Source organism: Grus americana, chromosome 11, assembly GCF_028858705.1.
Source record: "Grus americana isolate bGruAme1 chromosome 11, bGruAme1.mat, whole genome shotgun sequence".
Lineage (NCBI taxonomy): Eukaryota > Metazoa > Chordata > Aves > Gruiformes > Gruidae > Grus > Grus americana.
This window is the reverse complement of record NC_072862.1, coordinates 14,887,987-14,914,588: the sequence shown is the minus strand read 5'-3', so window position 1 is coordinate 14,914,588 and position 26,602 is coordinate 14,887,987. Positions and strand designations below refer to the sequence as shown.

At 35.8% G+C, this 26,602-nt stretch overlaps 1 protein-coding gene across 16 annotated transcripts in view; it reads right to left on the bottom strand.

The window, feature by feature from the left end:
- Positions 1 to 26,602, bottom strand: part of ERC2 (ELKS/RAB6-interacting/CAST family member 2) — a 509,200-nt gene that overhangs the window by 318,341 nt on the left and 164,257 nt on the right. For all 16 annotated transcript variants that reach the window (XM_054838820.1, XM_054838822.1, XM_054838825.1 and 13 more), the window contains one exon: positions 16,937 to 17,104. In XM_054838820.1, coding sequence (XP_054694795.1) covers positions 16,937 to 17,104 — 168 coding nt within the window. The remainder of the gene's footprint in view (positions 1 to 16,936; positions 17,105 to 26,602) is intronic.

The following is a 26,602-nucleotide window of genomic DNA, read 5'->3' as shown; positions in this document are numbered from 1 at the left end:
TATCTTGTCATTCCTATTATGTCTGTATCGTTGGGAAGACTTGGGGGTCTCTGTCCAGATCCAAAAATTACAGCAGGTCTCAAAAATTAATAGATGGTGGGAAGAGAGAGGTAGCAGATGAGTTGTAGTCAAGTATTGGGCAACAGAACAGGGAGTACGGAAAAGGGAAGCTACAAAGGAAACAGAGTAAGAATAGGCACCCCTAGAGCTGCAGAAAGAGAGCAAGAGACAGTTAGACAGTAGTGTGGGAAGTCTTCCACACCAATGAACACAGAGAAATCAATATGCAGGATAACATGAATGGGAAGTATACTACAAGAAAAAAAAAAGGGGGAAAAAACCCACCAAAAAACCCCAAACCCCAATACAGATGCGTATGTTGTGTGCGTTCTTTTAAAATACAAATATATAAAGGGAAATACATATAGAAATAGAAGAATAATATAAGCTTTAAAATAGATGACCAATCTGTTCGGAAAGCACATTTAGGTTGTGGTATCCAAAGTATCACAAAAAAGAAGCTAAAAAGCATATTAACTCATTTTAAATAAAATTATTTCACTTTACAATATGTTATTAAAGTCAATGTAGTTATTAAAGAGCAATATAGTCCTGATAAATTAATGAGAAGCATTCATCAGTGAAAACAAGGCAGTAAAACAGAAACAATCTCCATCAGTAAAAGACTAAAAAGAGTTTAGAAAAACAATAGAAGAAATTATTTGGCATAACTTATCCTGAGTTATGATTTTACATACTTAGGAAAATTATTAAGATAGGAAAACAGAGAGACATGCAGAAAAATTATTTATTTTTCGTTACAGAAAAGAGCCATCATCTAGAGTTCTGAATAACAGGTAGAAACCTTACAAACTCTACTTCATTTCGAAATGAAAAGGTTGAGCAGGCTGTGGTGTAGAGAGGCTGGAAGCCTGGCATAATCCCCAGAGAAAATGCAATGTTTTCATTCACTGTAAGAATCTCCTTCAAATCCTGCTTGTGGGCAGTGGAACACACTATGATAATCTTAAGATCCTTTCCAGGACTGTGCCTGTGTTACACCTAGCATTGAAAAACCTATGGTAATTGAATTTCCTTCCCCATTTGAAGGCTATCCAATCATTTAACAGATCTCCTCGTCAATCTAATTTCATGCTACTCACTTTCTAAGTTTTACACTGTCCAAAATAATTTATCTTCTTTCATGATATTTATAACTTTATAATATTAGAGTAAAAAACTAATTTCTATTAGTTTTAGCCAGATATCTGTCCCTGTCAGGTCTCTAACTATTCTTTTTGTCTAACTCTTTCACATTTACATCATTGTTCTGACAATGAGATTTCTGAAATCAAGCATGTTTTTCAAGTGGGATGACACAAAGGCCATCTAGAGAGAAGTTATCTTTTGTTCTGCTACCCACTATTTCTGCAGACAGAAATATTGGCAAATTTTACTACCACATCCCATTGCTAATACTCTTCTGAATTGATATTAATCACTCTGTTCAGACTCCTGGGCATTAACACTCCACATTTCTTTTTCAGGCTAATCACCATTTCTTTTTCCCCATATTAATTTAAACTTTTCTTCTTCCCTAACTGAAATACTGAAGAATATTTTCTGAATTAAAATATTGAAGGTGGCCATATCTGAGATAAAAAATCTGCTTTCTCACTCCAAGTAAGTCCCCCTCATCTTAACTGTTGCCCATTTATCCTTTTTCATACTTCTTCAATCAACTTCAATCAATGCAGTGATTTTTTTATTACCTGAAGGATTTTTTTTTAATTTTTATTCTTGCTTTCTTATGCTCATTCTTTCGATATTCGCTCTAGAACTAATGAAATATTTCTAGCCTAGACAGTCACTGCTCCATTGAGATATCATATACATCTATGCAGACAATCCAACAAATTAACACCAAATTTAAACTCAATCATAATCTCTAATCTCCCAGTTTTTCTTGCCTATTTTTCATATACTTTTAATTTAGGTATACATGTATTGTAATACTCTCAGAATATCTGTCTTGTTTTTACTAACACCACTATATATTTCTATTGATGGCTTGGGGTTACCATTTAAATCACCAGCATGAGTGAAAGAAAAGAATACCTTTATTTGCTTTCTTGGAAAGTTTAAAAAGATATTTAACATGCTTTGTAAGGTTTGAATTTGAAACTCAATACATCTGTCATTTAAGCAACGCCTATAGTTTTGATTCCAATGAAGAACTATAAAAGATAGAAGAGTCTAGACAAAAGCAAAATAAATGCACATTTAAACATCCCACTGTTCTATAGGACAGTGTAACTCAGACCATTTACAATTACGAGTATAGCAAATGTCTAACATTTACCGGTGCGTGCTACAACTAATTTTGTTAGAAGACTCTGGCCATAAATTACATTATAACAGTAATTATATATCTCCTTATATTAAGAGTTTCATAACATGCCTTTTACATAGAACTGTATGACAATATTAAACATATTTGGTATAAAGACTTCAAAAGTACAGACAGATAATTCACTTGAGAATCAATGTAAGCTTTATTTGATTGTTCCAGAACAGAGAGAACTCTCAGCATTCTTTCTTTAATACAGAGACTTTCAGATAAGTTTACTGCTCTTAATTCTAACGGATAAATTGATTGTATAGAAATCACGGACATTTCCTGATGGGAAAAAAGTGCAAGCGCAGTGCTTTAAAACTGCTCTGTCATCTTTAATCCTTAATTACATACCTCTTCCTACAGCCTTATGAAATTATTTCAGAGATTTCCAATATTCTCTCATTTCCCAGTTTTTCTGTAAAATATTCTAAATAATAATATATACTTCATCAAAATCAACAGAGGAAAAATATTAAACTTTACGCTTCCTTACTCTCAGAGTAAGGAATAAGGGGACAGACAGGTTGAAGAGGGAGGAGAGAAGCCCTAAAAATGGAAAATAATTTTAAATGGAATAAAAAAAAAAAAATGTAATAGCAAAAATTTTTACATTGAAAGTAAAACTAACAGGCCTGCCTCCTAGCTACTGTCAATAAAGGATGGCTATATGAATTCAATACAGCTATGTTGATTTGTACTAGAAGACCATCCTGCCCTTAGAAATTGCATTCAAGAGCCTGTAATAGAGAATCCAATTTCACATGGTACTCTTGCATATGAATTGCCTTAAGTGCCAGTGGTAAAACGTAGGAAAAAACCATAGCAGCACAGCTTAAACGGTTAGGCAGGAATTAATCAGAAATAATAATATCCTTTCTATTGGAAAGTTTCCTTTAAGCTCCCTGGTACAGAGGGCGTCTATATTCATATAAGGGACAGTCTAATGACTTCACATGAAAGAAAAGATTTGCAGAAGGATAACATATCTCCCTGCACCCTTCTTTTAAAGATGTCTTTTCTTAATCATTCTAAATTAACATATGGTCAACGTAGATAGGTTTATATCAATTAAGAGTTGAAGTGTTCAAAATGTTGTTCATCAGAGAACTAAGATTCTTATTACTATGAGATGTAATTTAATATTTGCACTATAACTGCACGAAAGACAATGCACATATTGAGTTTCACCATTAGTTACTGCAGGCCAGACACAGCCTTTCTACGTCTAAACTATCAAAGCACCACTGAATTTAAACTGAAATGTTAAACGCAGCAACTTGCATGTCTTTAATCAACATCTGCTGAACAGTTTAGATTTTCTATAGCAGCAAAGGTAACACAGCAATGCTTTCATATAAACGTCTGAATAGGAAGTAGAAATAATCTGAAGTGGTTCTGTGTTTAAGATAGTTTGCTTTTAGTATGAAAAAATGTCTTTTCTTTTTTTTTTAATCTGTCACTGAATTTCCTTTATCATGTATCTCCTCCTAAAACCAGCAGGTTTGTATGTATAACTTAGCCTCATTCTAATATCATCAACTATAAAAAAATAAAGGAAAAGTATTATACAGTAGATCTATGACAGAGAAATACTTTTTTCCCCAACTCAGTTCTCATTGGGTCATTGATGCCTGGGATTTATTAATCAACGTAGCCTTGATGAAAGGATCCATGAAGAACGCTCATTGTCCCTTTGGCAATTACAGGAAAATTCACTGTAATATACTGAAGATGCATTTGGAGGTCATCTGCTATTGCAATGTCAGTGACATTGACCTCATACTACACTAAAACTGATAACACACTTGTAATACTTTTTCTCTGATGTATATTTCTTTGCTTTTTAAACCAGATATTTAAAAGTTTATCTTAAAGATTTACATAGGGTGCTGAGAAGTTTCAGCAACTTTCAGATGCAGTTGTCTCTCCCATAGAGTTAAGTCCTTGTAGCTCCATGTTCACTTCTGTTACTACCTGAAACACATGCCTCGCTCATGGTGGGATTTGACAGGAGAGTGGTGACTTAGGAGTTTTCAGTTAAGGACACTTTGAAGTCCTTTAGAGATGACAGCTATATCAAAATATATTACACAGATTGACTACTTTATCTCTGTAGTTCTGCAAGCATTAGAACTGTTACAGAACTTAATTTTTGTCAGGCTTTCTCCTCAAGAATATGTGCTTAACTTTAACTAAAAAATTCTTCTTAAAATTTGAGCGCTGCTTAACAACGACACTACAATAGTCTGACAACACTGCCATTTTCAGTGTCTCCCATTCAGATGATGACAGATACTACTAATGGTCTGGACTTTTTAAATGATTGAACGATGGCCAGCTCAACACTAAAAACTGTCAGACACAGGGAAGAGCTTATTCCAGAACTAAGCATATATAGAGATTATTTTCTACAGCTCTACTCAGATGATTTCTATTTTAGCTTTAGTACAAAAAGTTAACACTCATAGACTATCAGGTATTCTGTAAATAGTATATTAAAACTTAAGCAAAACCAAGCAAATCTTCCTTTTCTGTTCCTGTGCCTTTTTGTGGTGTGGGTTTTTTTTTTTTTAAACAGGTTTTCCAGCAGAACACTTAAGGCACAGTGATAACCAGTGACTGCAGCACTGCCCATCCTCCCCCCATCCCTGATCCCCTCCCGAAAAGTAACAGGATTTGGCCCTTACTGAGAAATATGTCCTGCAGCATGACTTGTAGCACAGGTCTCAATAAGAAAATATGTTTGTCAGCATTAAACACTGCTGTCAGTATTACAATGTGCCCAAAGAAGGAGAAATGCTCTTGCCTTCCCAAAGGGAGGCAATTCACAAGGATGATGGTATGAATCGGTTCATTTTGCTGCCCAGCCTGCAGCTAGCTGTCTATGAGGTGGCTCTTCTTCCCCCTGCCCAAAGCTGGAATGACTTATAGGGACTCATGGAAGGTGTTGCAATTCATACATTTCAAGGCAGAGGCTGAATTATATTATATTTCATAAAATGACAGTATACAAAAATTAATAACGGTTGAAGAGTGCTAACAATGAAAACTGCTGAACATGTAAAATGTCATGCAAGAAATCATGTTTTGTGAATCTAACACAACTTACAAGACTAGCTCCCATGGATAGTTCACAGGGATGCTCTCTTTTGCAACTAAATTAGCAAACTCCTGTTTTCTATTACCCTCCTAAGTAGTCTAGATTCTATACTTTGAAGTTCTTCACATTTGTTCAGCTGCTTACTATCACATCCACCTCCTGACATGCAAAAAATCTGAAACTCTCAAAAAAATCACGGATTTTTTTTTTAAATAAACATTCAAATCAAGCTATTTATGGCTCCCATGACAGCCACAACAAAAATCCAGACTTAACCATAGATTAAGATTTTGGGATAGGTCACAGCAGGTATTTCACTCAAATTTAAAATGGGCTTTTACACACTCTCAATCCTGTTTATCAACAAGCAGTTGCTTTAGATGAATGAATGGTTTACAAATTCACGTGGACCTTTAGCAGCTTCTCACCCTCACTCAAGACCAGCAGTAGGCATTACAGAAGCATTGTATAGAAGTTCCCATGGCATACAGTCACTTTGGCATGGGGTTAAACACAGAGCAACAAATGACACCACCTGTCTGGGGATATGAACAGAGATTTCTGCTGTCAAATCAAGGTATCTCTTAGGCAATACATATAGCGGGCCTGATTTTTCTCCCAGATAAATAAAGGTTTACACTGGCATCATTACCTTTAGTAAATTTACTGCAGATTTATTCCTAAGTGAATGGCAAATAGGCCCAATATTTCCTTCTTATATATGAAAGATTATGCAATGTTATGCCATTTTTCTTTTTACTTTCCAAGAACTGCTTTACTCCATTCTCTTTATTGCACTTTGATCTTAGCACTATGCCTGGCTAGGTGTTAAAAATTAAAGTCAGGTGTGCTAGAAGGAAGTGAATTAGATTCAGATTCCATTCTAAAGTCGGATTTATTCTACTCATATTCAAACATACCACTGCTGATTCTACCACCAAGAAATACATACTACTTGGCAACAAGAGAATTATCAAAGCAATCTGACCAAATTGGCACCGCTAGCTCTGGCTACATCTGGTAACAATAATATGAAGGGAGAAGTATGAAGATAACAATTCTCATTTATTGTTACCATTAAACTTATCTACATGCGTACTCTTAAGTCTTTGAACTTCATGCTTTCATAAAGCCAATAAGAGCTCCACTCAAAGGTGAGGGGTGATGCTTTTCCAAGAGTGATAAAATATCCAATTTACTAAGGTATTAGTCTCTAGTCACAGAGCGCTCAGTCAGAAGGACAGCAATGGAATACCACCAGGAAAGCATGACTGCCAACATCAAGGAGCTCTAGCAATGCATAAATTAAGGTGTTTGATTCTATGCCAGCAAAAGAGTAGAAATTTAATATACTACAAAATTGGTAAAAACCAACTGCTAATGCATAAGTCTACTTTTTCTGTTTATTAGGAAATGTCTCTTTTTATTTCCAGATATAACAAACTTGGATATACATTAGGTCAAGTCGTGGATCAACTGTAACTGCCTACCCTAGCAAGCAGATGAACAAGGGCAGTGGGATCTATTTTCTTATTTCAGAATAAGGTCAGGATGGTTTATCACATTAATAAGTTATTCAATCACTTCATTGCTAAATATTTCACACATGAGACTGACAAAAACATTCATCTCAGTCAAAATAGGTTCAATATCATACATAAACTGTAACATTTCTGAATCACTCAAGATTTAAAATTGTCTTCTCGTGGATTTTACTGCATATAATTAAAAAGCTGATGATAATTAACAAGCTGATGAAACTTATTTTCCTGGGAAGCATTTCCTGAAACTATGATTCACAATTTTCTAGCAATTCTTAGCTACAATATGCTAGAAAGCAATAAGGATCATTAATAAAAACCTGGTAGCAACATGTTTGAAACAGCGTACTATAACCATGATACAGAATCATATGGACCATTTATTTAGATTTAAAATTTATCATTATACTTTGCATATAGGGAATGTTAGTAAACTTTGAACTGTGCCTGAAATTCAGTTTTAATACACCAAATGCCAGTATAAATGCTGCTTTGGTTCAAGTGAAAACAAATAATATCCAAATATTCTGTTTGCTCAATTCTGTAAATGACATCGTCACTTTACTTGAGCAGGAAGTAATTACAGCTTTGAAATACTTCTAGCATTAACAAAAATCTCCCCAAACTAGTAGCATCAACAGCTGTTCCCTCTATGCACGTAGCAGTAAGAAGTACATCTAACATCTCCAAATATACTAGTCTCACAGGATGCACAGTTCCCAGCTTCACAAAGGATTATGTTGAAGGCGACAACTTATGTATCCCAAAGGAAAAAGATAAGAGTTAAACATCTCTACCAATATTGGTGTAATCACAGTTATCCCATGTAAGAAAATATCATATACAGAATGAAACAACTGCTGCTTCAGTTAAAGCATTACTTGGCATCCTATTCCCAGCTTGCCACCTTACATATTCTGAAGCTAGAGCTATGCTTTTAATATATATCTATGGATTCTACTGCAGAATATGTCCAAAATAGTAATCTAATCCAGCAGATCTAAATTTTGGACCCTGGCAAAGAGTTCTTCCTATACTCAGTTACAACGCACACAGAGAAATGAATGCCCATTCGGAGGGGCATCTGCAGCGTGTCCTGTGAATCCCCTTTTCAAGGTCTGTGTGAGTCAGAAAAGGTGAGAAGCCACCCGATCTCCTGCCTCCCTACCACAAATTAGTCTCCACGGAGCTTGAAAGGGCTTTCAAGAAAAAGACTCACATGTAAATCTTGTGAAAAACTTTGTTCTGTGGGCTACTTTTTGAAGGATGTGGTTTTGTGTCATTATAAACGAGTTGTCAAGGATTCAATGGTAAACAGCCGGCAGGTGTCAAACCAGCTGAATCTGTCACGTTGAGATAGTCGGGAAGTAGTCAGGCTGCCACTCAAAGGTGCAGCTCCAAGAGCAGTGAATCACATGAATGCACACTCTGTCAGCAGCTGAAAATTCAAAAAAAGTCATGACTTGATTGCGAGTACATCTCACTAGAGAAAAGGCACAGCAGCCTCAGCATTTAAAATGCTGTAATTTTGTTTTTTCTTACAGATATGGTATTTGTTCCCAATTTTTCAATTTTCATTTGGATAGAACGTTAATAATCATCCATATAAATACCTAAACATATTTAAGGTTAAAATTGCTAGTTTCTCCAAAAATAATCTAATAATTAGTTCAGTTTAAGAAATTATCCAACAATTATTAGGAAAACATCTGCATTTGTTTACAAATGACTGTTATATACATTTTTTCCTTTCTAAATCAATTGTCCTGTCAATGTTCTGACAGAAAAGTCAATAGCGCTTAAGTAGTTAATTCATCTCAGTTTTAATTGGAGATATTATTACCTTTAAGGATCTCTGGGCTTTCTGTTGTAAGTTTCATTTAGCAGGCAGTTGTGAAAAACTGATTATTTCATGTTTTGAGGGGGAAGTTGGGAGGTGGTGGCTTTTTTTGCAGCATAGGGTGAAAACCAACATGAAGCCAACAGTAACTGTCTGACTTCAGTGAAAGTAGGAATTACTCTCAGCATACAATTCAGCATCTGAACACAGGGGGAAACAGTGGGATACCTCTCTAATATAAAATTATTCTCAATTACATTTTTAACACTCTCCCTTATTTTTAATTCCAATCAGCAGGCTTCTATTACATTTCTTGGAACACTATTTCACATTCAAATATATTTCTTCTGTTAAGCAATTCTGATTCTCCCTCATTCTTCTTCGGATATGTAAGTAGTCATCCATGTTTCCTTTGTGTTCTGCACCTCCCAAATACGATAACCTCTACTTTCTTTTTGCCCAGGCACACTACACATAATTCAGCTCTTTCACACTTCAAAAGAAATTTCCTCAAACTCTATTGAAAAGAAAATATTACTCTTCACACAGTTTAAAATTCCCAGCATGTGAGTTGGCTGCTTTCTTGGCATGAATAAACTTAGAACGTTATTTAAAGATAACTTTGTTAATTAGTATTGACATTTCAGAGCTGAATGGCAGCTTCCTTCCTCGCCAACAGCACTGGTGTCACACTACCAGTGTGAAGCCCTTATGTAAGTGTCTCATTAAGCTCAGTCCTACTTTGCAAATGGCATACTGCTTTTAAGAGCACTTCTGAGTGCTACGTATAACCCGAGTCTTGAATTATTCAATTGTCTTAATTTGAGCTGCATGTAAAGATCCCTGAAAACTAGCTAGCATAACTTGATCTGGAATAACTTTATTTACACTTAAGGATTTATCTTTAAAATTCTAAATACATGTGATCTACACATACACATTTACTATTTCCCAAAAAGTGATCTCTTATCTCTCATTTATATATTGTACTACTACATATTTTAGATCTTACAGCTGATTGCCTCCTTTCTGTATATATAACATTTAGAAAGTTAATAATGTATTAGTTAATAATCTATGCAGTAATAGTATCATATTGCTCTGCTAAAAACTACACAAGCATAAATATATGACAGCATCTCTTCAAAGCACTTATTTCAGCCTATTTCTTCAAATAACTAGTACTTTTTTTCCACAATCTCTTAACCTATAGCTTCCAAATTAATTGATATATACAAAATGCCCTGTTTTCCATAGGTGGCATACAAAGGCAGCCAAATTATTATTTTTAACTTTTAGGATTTTAAAATACAATTAGGATTTTCAAACATGCAAGCAAACAGGTTCCTTTGTTACCTCTTCACAGGTGTGTATTACTGGTACATGAACCAGACTAGTCAGGACCAACTCCAGTCTGACCCCGTTTCTTGAAAACCTGCATACATGTTGCTTCTTGTAGTATTTCTGACAACTAAGTGAAGGCCATCCCAAAGAACAGATGCTTCCCCCTCATATTGGGGAAATAATTACTGTAAACTAAGACATACTTGCAGTTTCAGCTACTTATAGTGAAACCAAGTGACTCTTCTGAATTTTTTCCAAAAAGCTGATAACAAACATCTCCAGCCATTTCATGAATTTGTCAGCTGCCACTGATAAAAGAGGAGACCTGCTTAGACGTGATTATGAGCAGATCCCCAAACAACTTTAACACCAAGGCCAGGTGCAGTCAATATTTCTTCACTTACTTGAGGGTCCATGATTTACAATACACCTGATATTCAAAATTACCATGTTTACAGAACTGGCATTAGATAAAACAGTTTTTAGATTTTGCAATCTCATGAAACTTCATTTGAGGAATTCAGTTATTTTCTCCTATAAAGGTAAGTTCTTACTTCAAATAGGTCAGTAAGCAGAAGGGTGTGATCCAACTATTCTGCTTTTGAAGTGTAGACGAACAAAAACAGCAGTAACAAGCAGGTCATCAGCAGGGGTGGGGGGAACAACAAAATGCTGGGCTTCTAGCTTCAGTGGGTAGCAAATTCATAGGAAAAGACAGGAGATTCAATCACAGCCTGGAAAACTTTGGAATCATCATGGATTTCAAGGTACAAGGATTTACCTAAACTCATAGCGATGTTTTTAGGTTGGATGATCATTCAGGTTGGCTTCACTAAGTGAACCTATATTAAGTCACATATTTCCAGTGACCTTTTATAACCTGTAAAAACTTAGAAGTGTAATGTGTTACAATGAATAGGAAATTAAAGAAGCTAAAGGAAAGTGAAAATGATCACTGCCTCTGATCTTAATGACATTGCTCTCTGTGTCTCAGTGTACAGGCCAAAAGCATCCAAACAGCTGCACTGGTTAGGCTTGAGTTTCTTCTCTATTGATTCAGATAACCTTGATGTATACCACATGCAAAGTTTAAGGGTCCCAAGGGTGCATTTTATTGTGCAGAATCATTGAGGATCCATTTTTTCGACAATATATTGGGATCAATATCACCACCACCCCAGATGAACAACTGATTATATTTAGTTCAATCTCACTTTCAGACTGCCTTATCTGAATAACACAATATGATTTGGCAAAGCTGCAAGCATAAGCAGCCAAAGTACAATTTTCTAATACGCAGTACACTGAATGCTGTATCCTTAAAGTGGGCATATATTATTAGAAGAAATATTTCTTAATGTAATGCACAAGTCAGCAGTCACCACAGCAGCTTTGAAACATCAAAACTTTCATGTTACACCAGAAAGGCTCCCTAATTTTTTTTAGCAATACTGGTAATTTGCAGTTGAAACATTGGTCTGTTTTACAGAACAACTAATTAGTTCATAATTTGTCATCTCACTCCAGAAATACAATAGAGTTCTGATTTGGTAATTGCAAAACCTCAGTTCACATAACAGTCTATTTACGGTGTTCTGATAGAATTTGATGAAGTTAATAATAATGTCCTTCATCATGCCATCATGACTCCTTTATGGAATTATGAAAACATGCTCCTAACAGATTAAAACCATGAAAAAAAAAAATCAAAGGCATCTTCTATCAGCAATGTGCTTGCACTTTCTACTTGTTAAGACCAAATGAAAGAAATTGATCTTTCTTGATCTTGAAATGGATCATTCTGAATTCAAAAGTTTCCATTTCAGTGGTGCTCTCAGCCAGAATTCCTGCATCAAGTAATAATACTGATGCAAATTTCTAAGCACAAGGACTCATTTCTTTATGCTAGTATACTCCTAATCTGACCGTATGTAAATTTCCTCTTTTTTAGGAGACAGCTAACAGTAATGCATACAATTAATTCTACAACACATTTTAATTTAACACAAACTGGACAATATCACCTAGTGTGCACAGTCCAGCCACTCCAAGTACAGATTCCAATTATTACATGAGAACTAAGACTTTATGACATTTCCTACAAATGCTAATTAGCTGGTATGTTAGGGCCCTCAGTCATGTAGCACTTCATCAATCACAAAGCTTAAACTATTAAAGATGGAAACTGTAACATTTTACATGAAAAGTTATGTTGCAAGTCAAAGTAGAATATTATATTAGCCCCCTTTACATGGTGTTCTTTTATAATAGTACCCATAAAAGAATTTCCACAAGCTGTTGTCCTAATATGATCCAGGTCTACATCCTCTACGCTGTTCTTGTCTCAACAGCTACTGTTTTCAACACCGAGACTCTTACTTCAAAGTGCATAATTGGTTCTTTAAAAATATCTACAGATTCCTACAGGCAAAACACACCAAGTAGAGCCACTGTATGAAAGAGAAAATTCAGGAGCAAAAAAGGGACACGAAAGAATCATCACTCAGTTCAGCGCTTCTCCCTTCAGCCTACAACTCACCCATATTCATAGAACTTGCACATTCTGGTAAGAAATACATAAAGATTTCTGAGGTCTGCCCCTCTGCATGCTAAACTGACAGATATGAGGTGTAAGACTAGCTTTGCCAGGTTAAACAAGGCTATTAAAACAGCATACCCAACTTTACTGGCACTAAAATGGAACAGTGGTGCCAAAGATTCTAAAAGAAAGAAATATTAAGTAATATTGCACCTCTGACATTGACATAAGTTTATTATTACTCCATGCCAATCTACCTTGATCCAAATCCTCTAAATGCATGCTGTTCCAGTGCTGGGCCTCTCTCATGCCTCCAAATTATACTGAATAGTGTAGCAGTTTTTCAATTTGGTCAAAAATTACACCAAAACCACTGCATGGAAGGAAAATGCATCATCAGCTCATTATCTAGCCCATTATTTTTTATGCCACATGTTGTCTTATGTGTGTTCCTATGCCATCCTGTGGGACTCACCACAGCTGTTTTGTTGCCAATGTTTTTGTTTCTTCCACATCTTTGGTAGGGAGCCCTCAGCAGAACCTGTCCTGTCCTCCAAGTGTTACAGCTATCCAGAAAGGAGAAGAAACTATTCCAATTTTGAAAGGGAGCTTTCCTGGTTTTGGCTTGGTCTCTTTCATATTTTTCAACATGGCAGATAACAGTCATGTACACAACAGAAATTCAGAATTAGAAATTGCATCTTTCCAAGTTACATAATCCTTCCTACTCAGTTTCAGGTTATTACTGACAGAAATATTTTTAAGCACTATATATAAATTCTTCCTTCTTCAATTACTTGAATACCATTCAATAAGCATTAATGAAGCACTTCAGGCTGAGTGGAGAGAGATGTAGCCATCTATCTTGCATCAACAAATGAAGGCACTAAAATAATGGTTATTCACAAGTCCTCATATCAAAAGTAAATAAAAATACACAGATAGAAAAAAGAAAATAGAGAGGAGTGCTATAATATTACAGTCAGCAGAATCTAGAGAGAACTTGGGAAGAAGAACGAGAAGCAATTCCTTCACTTTCAGAAGGGTTTTCATGAGAATAAGACAACAACCAGGGCAATTGTCCTGAAAGAAGGTATGTCAAGGCAGGACAATCCACTAGAGGGCCCGGTAATTGTTGCTTTCCACCCACTGAATTCTCCACACATATGTGCATGATGAGGACAAATTCATTTCTAAATGCTCAACACAAAAATGTCTGGCTGCCATCACTTGCAAACAACAGTGGAAGAAGTGGCCAAAAGGTCAGAAGGAGAAAATGAGCAAAAACTGGAGGAATGCAAGAGGCACGTGTAATCCAGCAAGGACTAAAGGATAAAAGTATAATTAGATTCAAGTAAAGGATAAAATTATTGCAATCAATATAAATTAAATACTTTTGAATCTAAATTAATTCTTATATAGGGTTGCTTTTGGAAAGGTATGTTGTCAAAGCTGGAAAGAAAAGATGTACATCAGAATCTTTTTCTTATAGCACAGCATCCGCTACTAGACTATCTGAAAAAGTTACTGTTCAAAAATATTACAATAAGAATACTACAGCACTAGGAATTACTACTATACATAACCCAATGTATTTCTGAAATAACTCATGACTGAATGAACAAGCTGCCTATGGTCAAAAAGGAGGTGTGATCCCTTTGCCTTTGACAGAACATAAAGACTCTATGAGGTATGAATGCCCTGGGACACATAACTTCATGTAGTGAGGATAAGATTATCTAGAACAGAAAGGCACTAATGCCAGGAAAGCTTCTTGAAAAAAAGTAGACACTAAATATCTTCCCTTCTACATGCAAGAATTGTGGTCCAGAGGTGAGATTGCATATGCTGCCAAGGATGCTGGGACACTCAAGAAGGTTAACCATGAGAATTCATCATCTAATAAGCACTGCCAAAATGAAGTTGAACACTTTGGTTAACTAGACAAGTAGATTTATTGTTTTTTAGATTAATTTAAAAGCCTGGATTTCCATTGGTGACATACAGAATTTTCTACTTGAGAACTGTACACCAGACACATGAAAAGTAAACAGTGAAAGCATCCTTTATAGTATCATACTCTAGATTTGTTTAAGTAACAGGAGTGAGTAGAGCAAGACAATAATTCAATCAATTTTTTTTCTAGTCAAATTATCTGTGAGTGAATTTATGTCCAAACAGATGGGAAGTGAGGCACAAGTAAAATAATGATCCAAAGCTGAATATGTGACCTAGGGGTAATTTTAAAAATGTATTTTCCAAATATGATATTATTTTCCTATAAACAAAATAATGGTGTAATGATGAACTGATATTAGTATTTTGGGGCATGCTAACATCTACATATTAAGATAATGTGGTTATTAAAAATGCTTCAGAGAAGCAAATCTATGCATAACTTTTACATGATGTAAATGAACTATTTTCCCGCCTTTTTTTAAACCCAGTATTTAGCCCACAGCAGAAAAACTGAACTTCAGAAATCCCCTGATGAAGCACATTTACCAGAATAAAAACCTCAAAAAAAATATTCAGATGCTACTTCCAGTTTTAAAGAATCAGTTTAGTACCTACTCTGATTTTGCACCTAGTAGTCAGCAGGATTTATTTATCACATTGTATACTAGAGCTCACAAGGCTAATCTGTCATTACTCTGATTTAGTGAAGAGAATGCAGTTTGAGAGTGATTAGTTTCATTAAGAAGCAGGTGCAAAAGAGGCAAGACCATCTGCAAGCTCTAATAAAATAGACATGATGTATTAAAACCAGAAAAAACACACCACGTTGCATATTTCTGAGCACATAGCCATGACAGATAGTGCTGACAGCTCTGTGATACGTTATATTTATCGCACAATTTTAATCACTGAATCCACATTCCTCCCACTGCTCCATTTCCTCAAGATCTACATACAAGACCAATTGTAAATTGTTGGTTTGTTTGGGGTTTTTTTAGAATACAAACCGTAAGAAAAGACACATTGTTTTCTTCAAATTCTCAAGCGATGTCCAAAAGTAATTAGTATTCAGCACAGGATAAAAGGCTTGAAGTTTGTTATCTTTACCTCACCAGCATTGCTAACAAGGCAGACATTAAGAAGTAAGATTGAAGTAGATGAGTACCTATATTCCAGTTTTGATAGGCCTTATTTCCTGGGCTTGAAAAAGTAGTCTTCTCAGTTTCTAGAAAATAAGGACTTGGCTTTTCAAAGACTGCATTTAACCAATTGCAGAAAGAAGCACAGCTAGACCATGTGAACACTATACGAATGCTGGAGGAAAACCACAGTGACATGAACCACCTACATAATAATAGAGAGTAAGGACTAGACATTCTTTGAGTGGCTGTAAAAGGAGGGGAGAAGTAATAGTAAAATGGATTTGATGCCAGGAACTTTTCCTACATATATCTGTATGCTCACAAGTGCATCTATATACGATAAACAGTGATACACACAACACACACAGAACATACCTACTAGCATAAATGTTTTTGTGAGTGTGAGCAAAAGGATATGGTAAATAAACACTCTCCTACTGCAAGCAGAACCCTTGCAGAGCTGCCTTTCCAGGAAATTCCCTCCGCTTCCCCACCCCCCTCCAAGTGGAAATTATAATGACTAAATCCAACTTCCCAAAGAGAGTAAATGCAGTTAGCTAAATTTGTGGAAAATTAGAAATAAGACTAATAAGGCTGTTCGGAGAGAACCTCCCTTTTTAATGTCTTTAGATCACAGGAAAAGCAGATAATTGACTTAATTTACATTCCTTCCCCACTCCCCTCCTCTCTCTCCAAAAAAAAGTCTTTAAAGAAAAAAAGCAGTATCCTAATCTTTTAGCAGTCCCACACATTTTATTTACATTATTTGGAAAGAGTAGCAATCAGTGTTAGTAAGGATAATGGTATCCCTCATGTTGAGGAACAAGAAGTTTTGTCAGAATTTTTAGGACTTTCATTTAACTCTCATAATTTTGTGGAAACTGCAGCATCTAATATTTTTGTGATATAATATAATTAAGATACAGTACTATAGAAATAATCCCATGGAAAACAGAAACACATTTTATATCCTTGCATTTTTTAAATATATTAAAACGCTATAAGAAATAAAAATATTTCCTTTAAACATGCCTCAAAAGTTTTACAACACATCCTTTCATCAGTGATCTTACCTTTTTTTGAAGGACATTAATTTTTCTTTCTTTTACGTCCAACATGTCTTTCATATCTCGAATCTCTCCAGCCAGGGTTCCTTTCTCTTCTGTGAGGTCTTGAAGTTGTTTTGTTTTTTTATTCAGAAAGGTTTCTTTTTCTTCCAATCGTAACCGCAAAGCATCAACCTACAGTAAGTAAATCAAACACATTTATGTTTTAATGAAGGTCATTAGCACATTTTATTTTTACGAATTCCCTTTTTGTCACTTAAGAAATGTTTTATTTCTTTTCTATGTAGATTTTCCAACTTTATGTTGGACCGAGATTCTTTTACTTGTTAAAATGTAAAAAAAATGAAAGCACTTTTAGCACCAAAGCACAAATAGAAAAAGTAAAATAGTCAAAATATGAAATAGCATTAAAATAGTCCTAACTTGAAATGTGCATAAAGGACTCAAAAAAACCCACCTTGAATTATGAAATATATAACTCATTGAAAATAGTGTTCTGTATCCTGTATTTAATTTACCCATTAAAGCCATGAAGTGGGCAATCAGATACTACAGTCACTACACAGGTTTGGGCACAGAACAGTAATCTAGAAACAGAATTATTTAACAAAGACATGTCAAATAGGGAAATGATAAGGCTCTCCACTTTTCTCCAGTGTATATCACATAAGTCTCTTAACAAATGGGCCTTACTGTACTTTTCTGTAGTCAGCACAAATCCCTATCAACCAAAATAAGGGATATTCCAAGGATTTTCCTAAGCAGAAATGTTAAGAACCTCACCAAATTGCTCTGCATTGCATAACTGCTTTTTTCCTTTAGAAACCCTAAAAAAGAATTTAAAAAGCAGTCTAAAAGCCCAGAAGGTGTACGTAGCCTTGATTTTCTCATTTCTTGCTGTATAAATGCTCAAGCATGCAATTTTATTATTCTCTTAACACAATTCAAACAGTTCTCAAATTATGGTCAGGCAAATACTTGCTGGTGGTCTGGAAAAAATCCATAGATCACTTGATACTGGTTATTATTTGTACACAGCTGCTTATACAAGCAGCTGTACTGCTAATTGCAATTAAAAGCTTTGGTACTCATAAAAGCATTTGGAAATAAGGAGGAAAAATAGCTGTTTCTCCTCCATTACAAGGCAGGAGGAGTGCGGGAAGAAAGCAGCAGCCACCTTCAAGGACAGCAGCATAAATATTATCATCAAAAAAGAGAAAAATATTTGGGGAAGCAAGGAACAAAGTGGCAAGAAAAAGGAAAACGTAAATGGCAGGGTACCTGTTCAATGAACTGGAGGAGGAGGGAACTGGCTCTTTGGGGAGTATAATGAAGAAAGTATAGACAATATGAATAGACAGACAAGGCCACAGCAGCAGGCGTATACGCGAGGATCCAGGTGGTGACACACAAAAAACGTCAAAATAGGGGAAGAAACAAAGAGCTAGATAGGAAAGCAACTTTTTTTCAAGTAGATTTAACAATCCTACTTCATAGTGTCAAAGTCCTAGCACCTTTTTTAGTAATACCTTTCTACATAAGCACTGCCTAGAGTAGTTACCACAAGGCAAGGTATGATTCCAAATGGAAAAGGTGTTACTCTTCACACTGTGAAGGGGGGAGGAAGCAATCACTGTCAAGATGTTCACTAATACAATCTTTGAGAATTTCTAATATACTATTCTGACTACTGGCTCTCAAGAACTTTCAAAAAGGTATTCAAATTAAGAGATCTTGTCACAGTTTCCTTAAATTAAAATATAATGATGAAATGGAATAAAGCAAATACTTAAGTGGTCTTAAAATGGTGAAGTGGAGGTGAAACCATAAGGTGAAAATGCAAGCAAAAAGTAGAGCTGGAAAATGAGGTTTTGCAAGTTTTAATGGTGCAGCTTTATATAGTAGAGAAGAACAAGACAATTAGGAATCAATACTATAATAATACAAGAATATAAAGATACTGACTGTAGAACGCAGGGGGTTCAAAATATGATGCATGTAATCTTTGCTGACCTTGATAATTAGCAAAATGAAAAATTATACATTTCACTGAAATGTATAAATATTCTACAAGAATGTTTAAAAGAAAGTATACGGAAGGGTGGGCTACATTGAACAGACAAATAAAGAAGAATTGTAAAGGAAAGAAACAGAAATTAAACTGAATTGAAATGCATCTCTCTAGTTTAATATATTTATCAATCTCTTTGTCTAACCTAAATATACTGGGGGGTAGGGGACAGAATTTAATTCATTAATCCCAAAGAAAGAATTATCCATCACATAAAATTCTGCTCCTAATACCTTTGTAATAAAAGGTATTTTTTTAATAAAATAGTAGACAATTCATTAAAGCAACCGAATATGTCTGCGTTTAATCACCAGTACTGCAAGAATTGCACTTTACATGCATTGGTCCCTTCAGTGAGCATTTCCACTAAATCACACCTGTTTCCACATTCTGGTTCAGGTATGCAGTTACAAATGAATCCCTGAGCAGCTCACAGGCCACACAGCATAGAACACTGAGTGGGGATATTTTTGGGTAAAAAACAGATTTCATCATATACCAAGTTTTTAGAGAAAGACACTTTTTTTTTTTTTAAATGTTAACCTCATATTACTGAAGGCTTATTTGTAAATAATACAAGAAAATATAGTATACCCATGACATTTTGGCAGCACTTCTAAACATCATAAGAGATCAACAAAACTAACCCGCTGTTAATGTTAAGCATTATGGATTCAATTCTGCATTCCTTGCGCAGTCCCAAACTCCCAAATTCAAGCCTGGGGTATGGAAATCAAGGAGTTTATTCTTACTGAAATGTTTCAGTTTTCCAGAAGACTGGTTAACACATCGAAACTTAGAGTCCAGGAGAGGAGATACTAAAAATACTGCTATAGACCTACTTCTACATTTGCCCTTCCGCTCCACCCAGAGAGAGAAAGCCGCTATGTAGCACACAAAGCACACCAAGGTGGCAGCACGGGCATGGAGAACCTTCGCAAGATTTGCAAGCCATTAGAATGACATTATAATTTCAGGCAAAGTAGACAACTAAGATAAAGAGAGTGCAATTATTTGTTATTACACAGACAAGTTTCCTTGAATAGGGGCCATTTTTCTGATACTGTTTTCTTCTGCAGCTCTGAAACCATGAGGTGTTCACATTAAGTGGACCCACACAGGCTTGTTTTGGCTGCAAGGTACACCATTGAGAAGACAAGGTTTGGATTGAAAATATATGATGTGGCAACCTAGAATAATTCTCCATCTACAAGAGAGCTGCAGGAAGTCAGGCAAGTGAGAAATTTTAGATTGACTAATCCAAATTTCAAACATACAAACGTCAGAAAATAAAGAACAAGGGTTTAAAGTTCACATTACCTAGAAATTCATAAAGGTTATTCATAAAAAAAAGCTAGACGGAAGTAACTGAAAGGTCACAAATGTTAGTTTAGCATTTTTAAGTTCTGCAGTTGGAATAGTCAGAAAGGGTCATACGTATTAAGCACTTTTTTCCTAGTTAATCAGAATATTAGTAAAGTACAAAACAATCAGCAGATCTAATTTGTTTTTATTTATATTCAGAGTTTTGTAATGCTAAATTTATTCAAAGCAAAAGTCTTTGCAATGCCATTTTAAAACTTGGTTTGGGACCAATTTAGATGATCTATTGGATCTCAAAATGCATGTTCTTCCTGCTCTTAAAATGGCTCATTGCTTTTCTATACACTGGAAAAGAGATTTATATTCTACTGGATTTAAGACTTTTTTTTACAATATTACAGTAATAGGATCTTGCAGTTTGTAAGCAGTGTGCAGTACAAGGTTCAAAGATGACCTTTTAAGTTAGAAAACAAGAAATAGTAGTAGCAGCTAACTTTCAGACCTCTTTTAATAAACATAAGAGACCTCATCTGAAACTCATTACCACATCTTCTTTATACTTAATCACTTACTTGCTTCATGTCTGAAAGCGATCCCTTAAGTCAAATCACAAAAATCTCTGTTGGGCCTTTAAGCTGCAGCTGAGAAGCTCGTCATAACATTGCAGCGGGAGCTCCAAAAGGGCTTCTCTTCAGTCAGGGATTGCAAGTCTCATTTTCCAACTGCCACTAGGCAGAAGCTTAATGCTTGAAGTCAAAGGGAGTTGAAGGTGATTAGACCCCCTGATTAACAAAGCACTGATACCATTCCCTAGTGACTGGATAACACAGTAGCTTACACATGTGCGCATACAGGTCTTTGTTGCTTGGCTGAACCAGACAGTTTCTGAGTTAATGGTCTTTTCTTCTCTAGTCGCCCAGTCCCCACCCTAAGGGCCAAGCAGACAATTCTCACTCTTCTTCACAAATTTCTTCCCACACACCCTGTCATCATCACTCACTGGATTCAACTCCGGAACAGGGATTTTAGGCATTACAACTCAGGAGCACAAGGAGGGTTGAGAGGATGAGGAGATGGCACTGAAGTCCAACTCTGTGAGTGACAACCTGTGTGGGAAAAGGGAGCTGAGCCCCGTCCATTCCAGTTTCTCAGACCCCAATCCTGCCCTCACACAGCTGTTAATTAAAGAGCACCACATGACTGAACCTTTCTGCATTTCCTTTCACCACTAGCCAGCTCGTAATGCAACTAATACATTATTTCTATTCCCCAAAGACAGACATAAATTCGATGAGAAGGTGCATGGTGCTTTCCTTCCACAGCAAAAAGAAACACACTCGGAACTCTGCAGCAAAGTCGTAATCGCCATCTTTCCTTTCACTGGTTTAGCATTCAGGCCAGCCACGTGGAAACCTTTAAGTTAGCACAAGGGTAATAACCTCAACTGTGCCACAGAGTACCAGGCACCTAGTATTTCAAAGTTGCCTGGACTGACTCTAAATGCAGAAACAGATTGTTTTGTTGTTAATGCCATAAATAGATTACTTTACAGGCCTTCATGTAAATAGTTGGCACCTTAGATCAATTCTTACAGCTCCATGGTAACTTTTCAACACTTACTAATGAACGCTCATGGGTTTGAGATGAATTGCATTCTTCCATAAGAAGTTGCACATGCACTTAAGATCTGAATATATTTAGATGTAAGTGGTAAGTAACTTCTGCCTAGAACCCCAGTTACCACAAAAGATTGTTCTTAATATGAGACTCTCGTTTTTCATTTAGGAATTCATTTCTAGCCTTGGTAACTTGAAATAAAAGCTTAAAAGCAAAATTGAAGTGCAGCTTCAACTGCACTGAGAAAAATGTTCAAAAAGATTTGAAACAGCCAAGGAATCTCAATCCCGGCAACCCCACTTCACACAACGACAGTGCAAGCACTGGGAAGGAAAGAGTAAGGCTGCGGTTGGACGTGCCGTAGGTGGCAGACCCTCCATTCCTGGCCTAGTGTCTCCTACCCCGACTCCTCCCTCTCTGGCTGCTCCAGAGCTGAAGAGGCCACCCTCGTCGCTAGGACAGAGAAAGAAAAGACAAGCTTACACCACACATTCTCTGTCAGGGACTCTGACACTTCTATAAAAGTCCGTGATGTCACCTCCAAGCTACAACAAAGCCAATGTCATAATTAGGAGTTTAAACTAATTGATTTCCCAGCCCTTTCCCGATGAACCATAGGTCAGCAAGTGTTCTACTGTTCTAGCTAGAATTTGAGTTCCACAGAATCATAAAGAAATTCCTTCTTAAAGGAATTTCACCTTCCTGGTAAAACAGAAATCTTTCTCAAATATGATGAGAAGCTGCTGGTGACCTGGGTTACTGACATAGCATTTCCCACATTTAGTTTGAATCTCTGATCCAGACTGAATCTTTTGCAAACCATACATCTTCCTGTTCGTTTCTAAGACAATACCTTATTTGATGCTCCTTTTTTCCCCCCTTTGTGCAGAAACATTTTAACCATTATATATTATAATTAAAACCAAGTCCACGTGAGAGCTCAGACTAAAACCTTTAAGATCAGAAAAGGATAATATTCACAGCATGGTCTTTGATCTGTGTCATCCTTTTCTCCTTGCAAGTACAGGAAACAGAATTACCTCTAGCTGTCCCCTCCAGAAGCTATTTTTTGTGGAGCTCAAATTAGACTGTGTCCTGACACCAATGTTGGGAAGAAAAAATTTTTAAAAAAATCTGCCAAATATATCTCTGTTTGCTTACATCTCCTCAACCAGTGGCCAGATATCTTGAGACCGATACAGCAGAGCACTTTAATTCAAAAACCCACCTACAGAATGAAGCCCAGGTATTTTGATAGAATAGGTATATGATCCCCCAAACTAACATACAGAGTGAGGAGCCATTCTGAAATCAGTGCTCTATGTGAGTTTTCAGAGGCAGAACTCGGAGCCAGTGCCAGCCTGGGAGAGTGAATAGGCAACTCATACTGTGTGTGGTCTTAGGTGTACAGATTTATTTTCTATTCACAGGAATGCAATGCGGAGGTTTACAAGAACATTGGCTATGTCAGTCATTTTCTCCTTCCCTAAATTCTTCTTTCTGCCTCCAGTAATCATGAACCAAAACTTTTATATTTCTCAATGTGAAATAAAACTACCTCAGCCTGAACTGCATGTGACCTTTTACTATGTGGTATCTGTTTGGTGCTAAGCATGAATGACATCATTTCTTAAGTCAAATACGAACCTCCAGATGGTGTAAAATCAAAAAGCTGTTAAATCAGCTTCTGGAAGACAAGAAGCAAAATATACGTCATTTATAGCCAGGATGAGTTTGCCAATATTAGAAATTATCTCTACCCTGAAAATGGTAATGTGAAATCACATCTCCCAAAAATAACATAACAATGAAGTATTCTAAATGGAGCATGCCAGTACACTGAGAAGTGTCTGCCATTTTGTTACTCCTCCTTTTACATCTATGGCATTTTAAATATAATCTGAAAGGAAATTAAATATGGGTCATTTTACAGCATCAGATATATATTCTTATATTTGAAAGGATAAGGACTTCTGGTATACAAAAACCCTCTCTTTGGCTTTTCACTCAACACTATGCAATTTTAAGAGTCCTTGACTTATTTTTCCCAAGCTTTGGCAGTACATTTACTAGTAAAACTTGGCAATCTGAAGAACACCATCATTTTCCAGAAAAGTAAAGCAAAACCAGATCTGATAGCTAACGCATAAAGCATTTCAAAGACCTCCGTCCAAGTAAATTGCTTTTTAATTTTGCCTAACTTCTTTCTCCTCAGCAACTACTTATTTCAACTATTTAATACAATAAACTCTGTAACTTGCTCTGGAAATATACAGCACATTGCAAAAACTTCAGAACCAGGTTATACATTAGAAAGAAAAGAAAAGTTCATGTAAGTGACAAAAATTGCCAAATTCAAAGTCGAATTTTATTAATCGTCATGTCATCACCTGCCACTCATGACCAGCTCCAGAAGTGACTTCTATTTCTTGAAGTTCCTTACTGTTAACTGTTTAACTTATTGCTATATTATGTATAGCATTTATGAAAGTAGTTTTAGTGTTATGGACCTCTGTGAGGAAGTAAAACATAAAGAAGCACTACTGTGTTTCACTGTTAAGATTTATTTTACCAGCATAAATAAATATATCTAAAGCAAAGGTTTGCCTGTATTTTTTTAACCAAATTCTGAATTTACTAGTCAAGCACTAAGTGTACTATAGTACCTAGGGTAATAGTGAAGGCAAAGTGTAACCCACTGCCAATCTCCCTCCTAATCCCACCTCTGTTGCAAGTGCCAGTCTTCTCCCCTTTCATACTATCATTCTCTCCCTTCCCAATAACCACTACAGGCTTCACAGGGCTGTTGACACTTTTCTATGCTACTGTTTGCTCTCTTAGTGTATCATGCAGCCATCCTTTAAGCGACCACTTCAGTTAATAATAAAAAAAAAAAACCCCACACCCAACCCTATTCTAAAATACAACAATAAAATGAAAACTATCCCCTTGTCATATTCATCCCTCATTTTTCAGTCTGATGTGATAAACATAATGTTTTTCAAAGCAATGGCTGTACCTGGTAATCCACAGTATAATATATTAATTTCTTTCAAAAACATCTGTTCTACATAAAATTCAAGGTAGAAAAGGCAGAATGTGGCCACATTTTGAAGCTGCAGACACTTGTATTTTATACAATTAATATGCTTTACATTCTTGTTCCAAACTGAAACTTTAATGAGTTAGCTAGCTTTTTCCCTTCTTAGATGAAAACTCCGCTTTCAGGCATTATTTCAACAATATTCCCACCCTTATTACTCCAAGTATTATGGTTGCTCTAGTTTACATTTTAATTCAGTAAATTATGTTATTATAGAGCTGATAGTTAACAGGCTTTATATTCTTTAAAGGATATCCTATACTACCATCGTCTTTCTACTACTTCAGTATTTAAAAACTGACAAAATGAGAGGGTGTTTAAAGCAGCTGAGTACATTGTAATCGAGGGGAGCAGACAGCAAGCAGCACTAGAAGGTGGTTCGTAAACAGAAGACAGTGTTGGCTGTTTCCATCAGCAAAACACACGCGTACAATCTCATACCGTTTCCCTCACAGAATCACTATCACAAGCTCTTTCAATCCTTCCGTACAACAGGAGAACCACCTGATGCTGTAATGCAGCAAATACAGTTACTCTCCTTTACTTACTCCTTGAAAGATGGCACCTACGTTTCACAAAACCCCCAACCTCCCTCCTCGATAGCTTAGCCAGCCACCGTATCTACTAATCAATCTTGATTTTTCTTTTTTTTTTTTTTTTTCACTAGACCAGATTATGCTGCTCTTCAAAAGAGAAAATTGGTATTACTGATTGGTCAAACTACACTAGAAAAGGCTTTAGCTGAACCAGGGATTGTAGCCAAGACATAAATGGTTCCCTCGGGCAGTTTGAAACCCATCCCTGCAGAACATTATATGCCACAAGGAATTCTGATCACGTGTAGCTTATCAATGCAGCCAACTGCCTAACAGCTGTTTTATTCAAATTTATGTCTTTGCCTACTCCCACCACTAAAATTAGGTAGTTTAAAGCAACCAGTGCAAAGTTCAGAATTTAATATTCAGCTCAGTTCCAACAAATTTTGGAAAACACATGGGAATTGTAACTTAAGTGCTAAAACTTAAAGTTTTATTAATAAAACTTCCAACACTAACCTTACCTCATTGAACTTACCTCACTGATTTTTATGCTCACTATAAAACTATAGCTGTCATAATATTTTTGAATTACTGCAAAAGGAAGTCAGTCACTCCAGAGTCAATGTTATTTAGCAACATAATGATAGTTATAAATTCAAAATACTTAAAACCAAATTACAAAACTATCAATCTTGCAAGCTTTTAACTTTCGAAATTTCTGTCTCCAGCAACATCCAAATTTTATTATACTGTAACAGATTAATAGAAAGTGAATTAAAAGGCCACAATGTTCTTTTTTAAAGTCATGCCAATGCATTTAACTGCTTCACGAAAAAAATATGCAGAATTCCATAATAGTGTAAGAATCATCAGTAAATATCTCATAGCTTTATACATCACATAAATAGAATTTTTGCATGAACTGTTTTTCTCAGTTTAATTTTTTTTTTTTTTAATAGTAGAGGTCAGTTATTACAAATAGTTGACATAGCCATGAAGATGTGTTTTTCAAAAAGCAC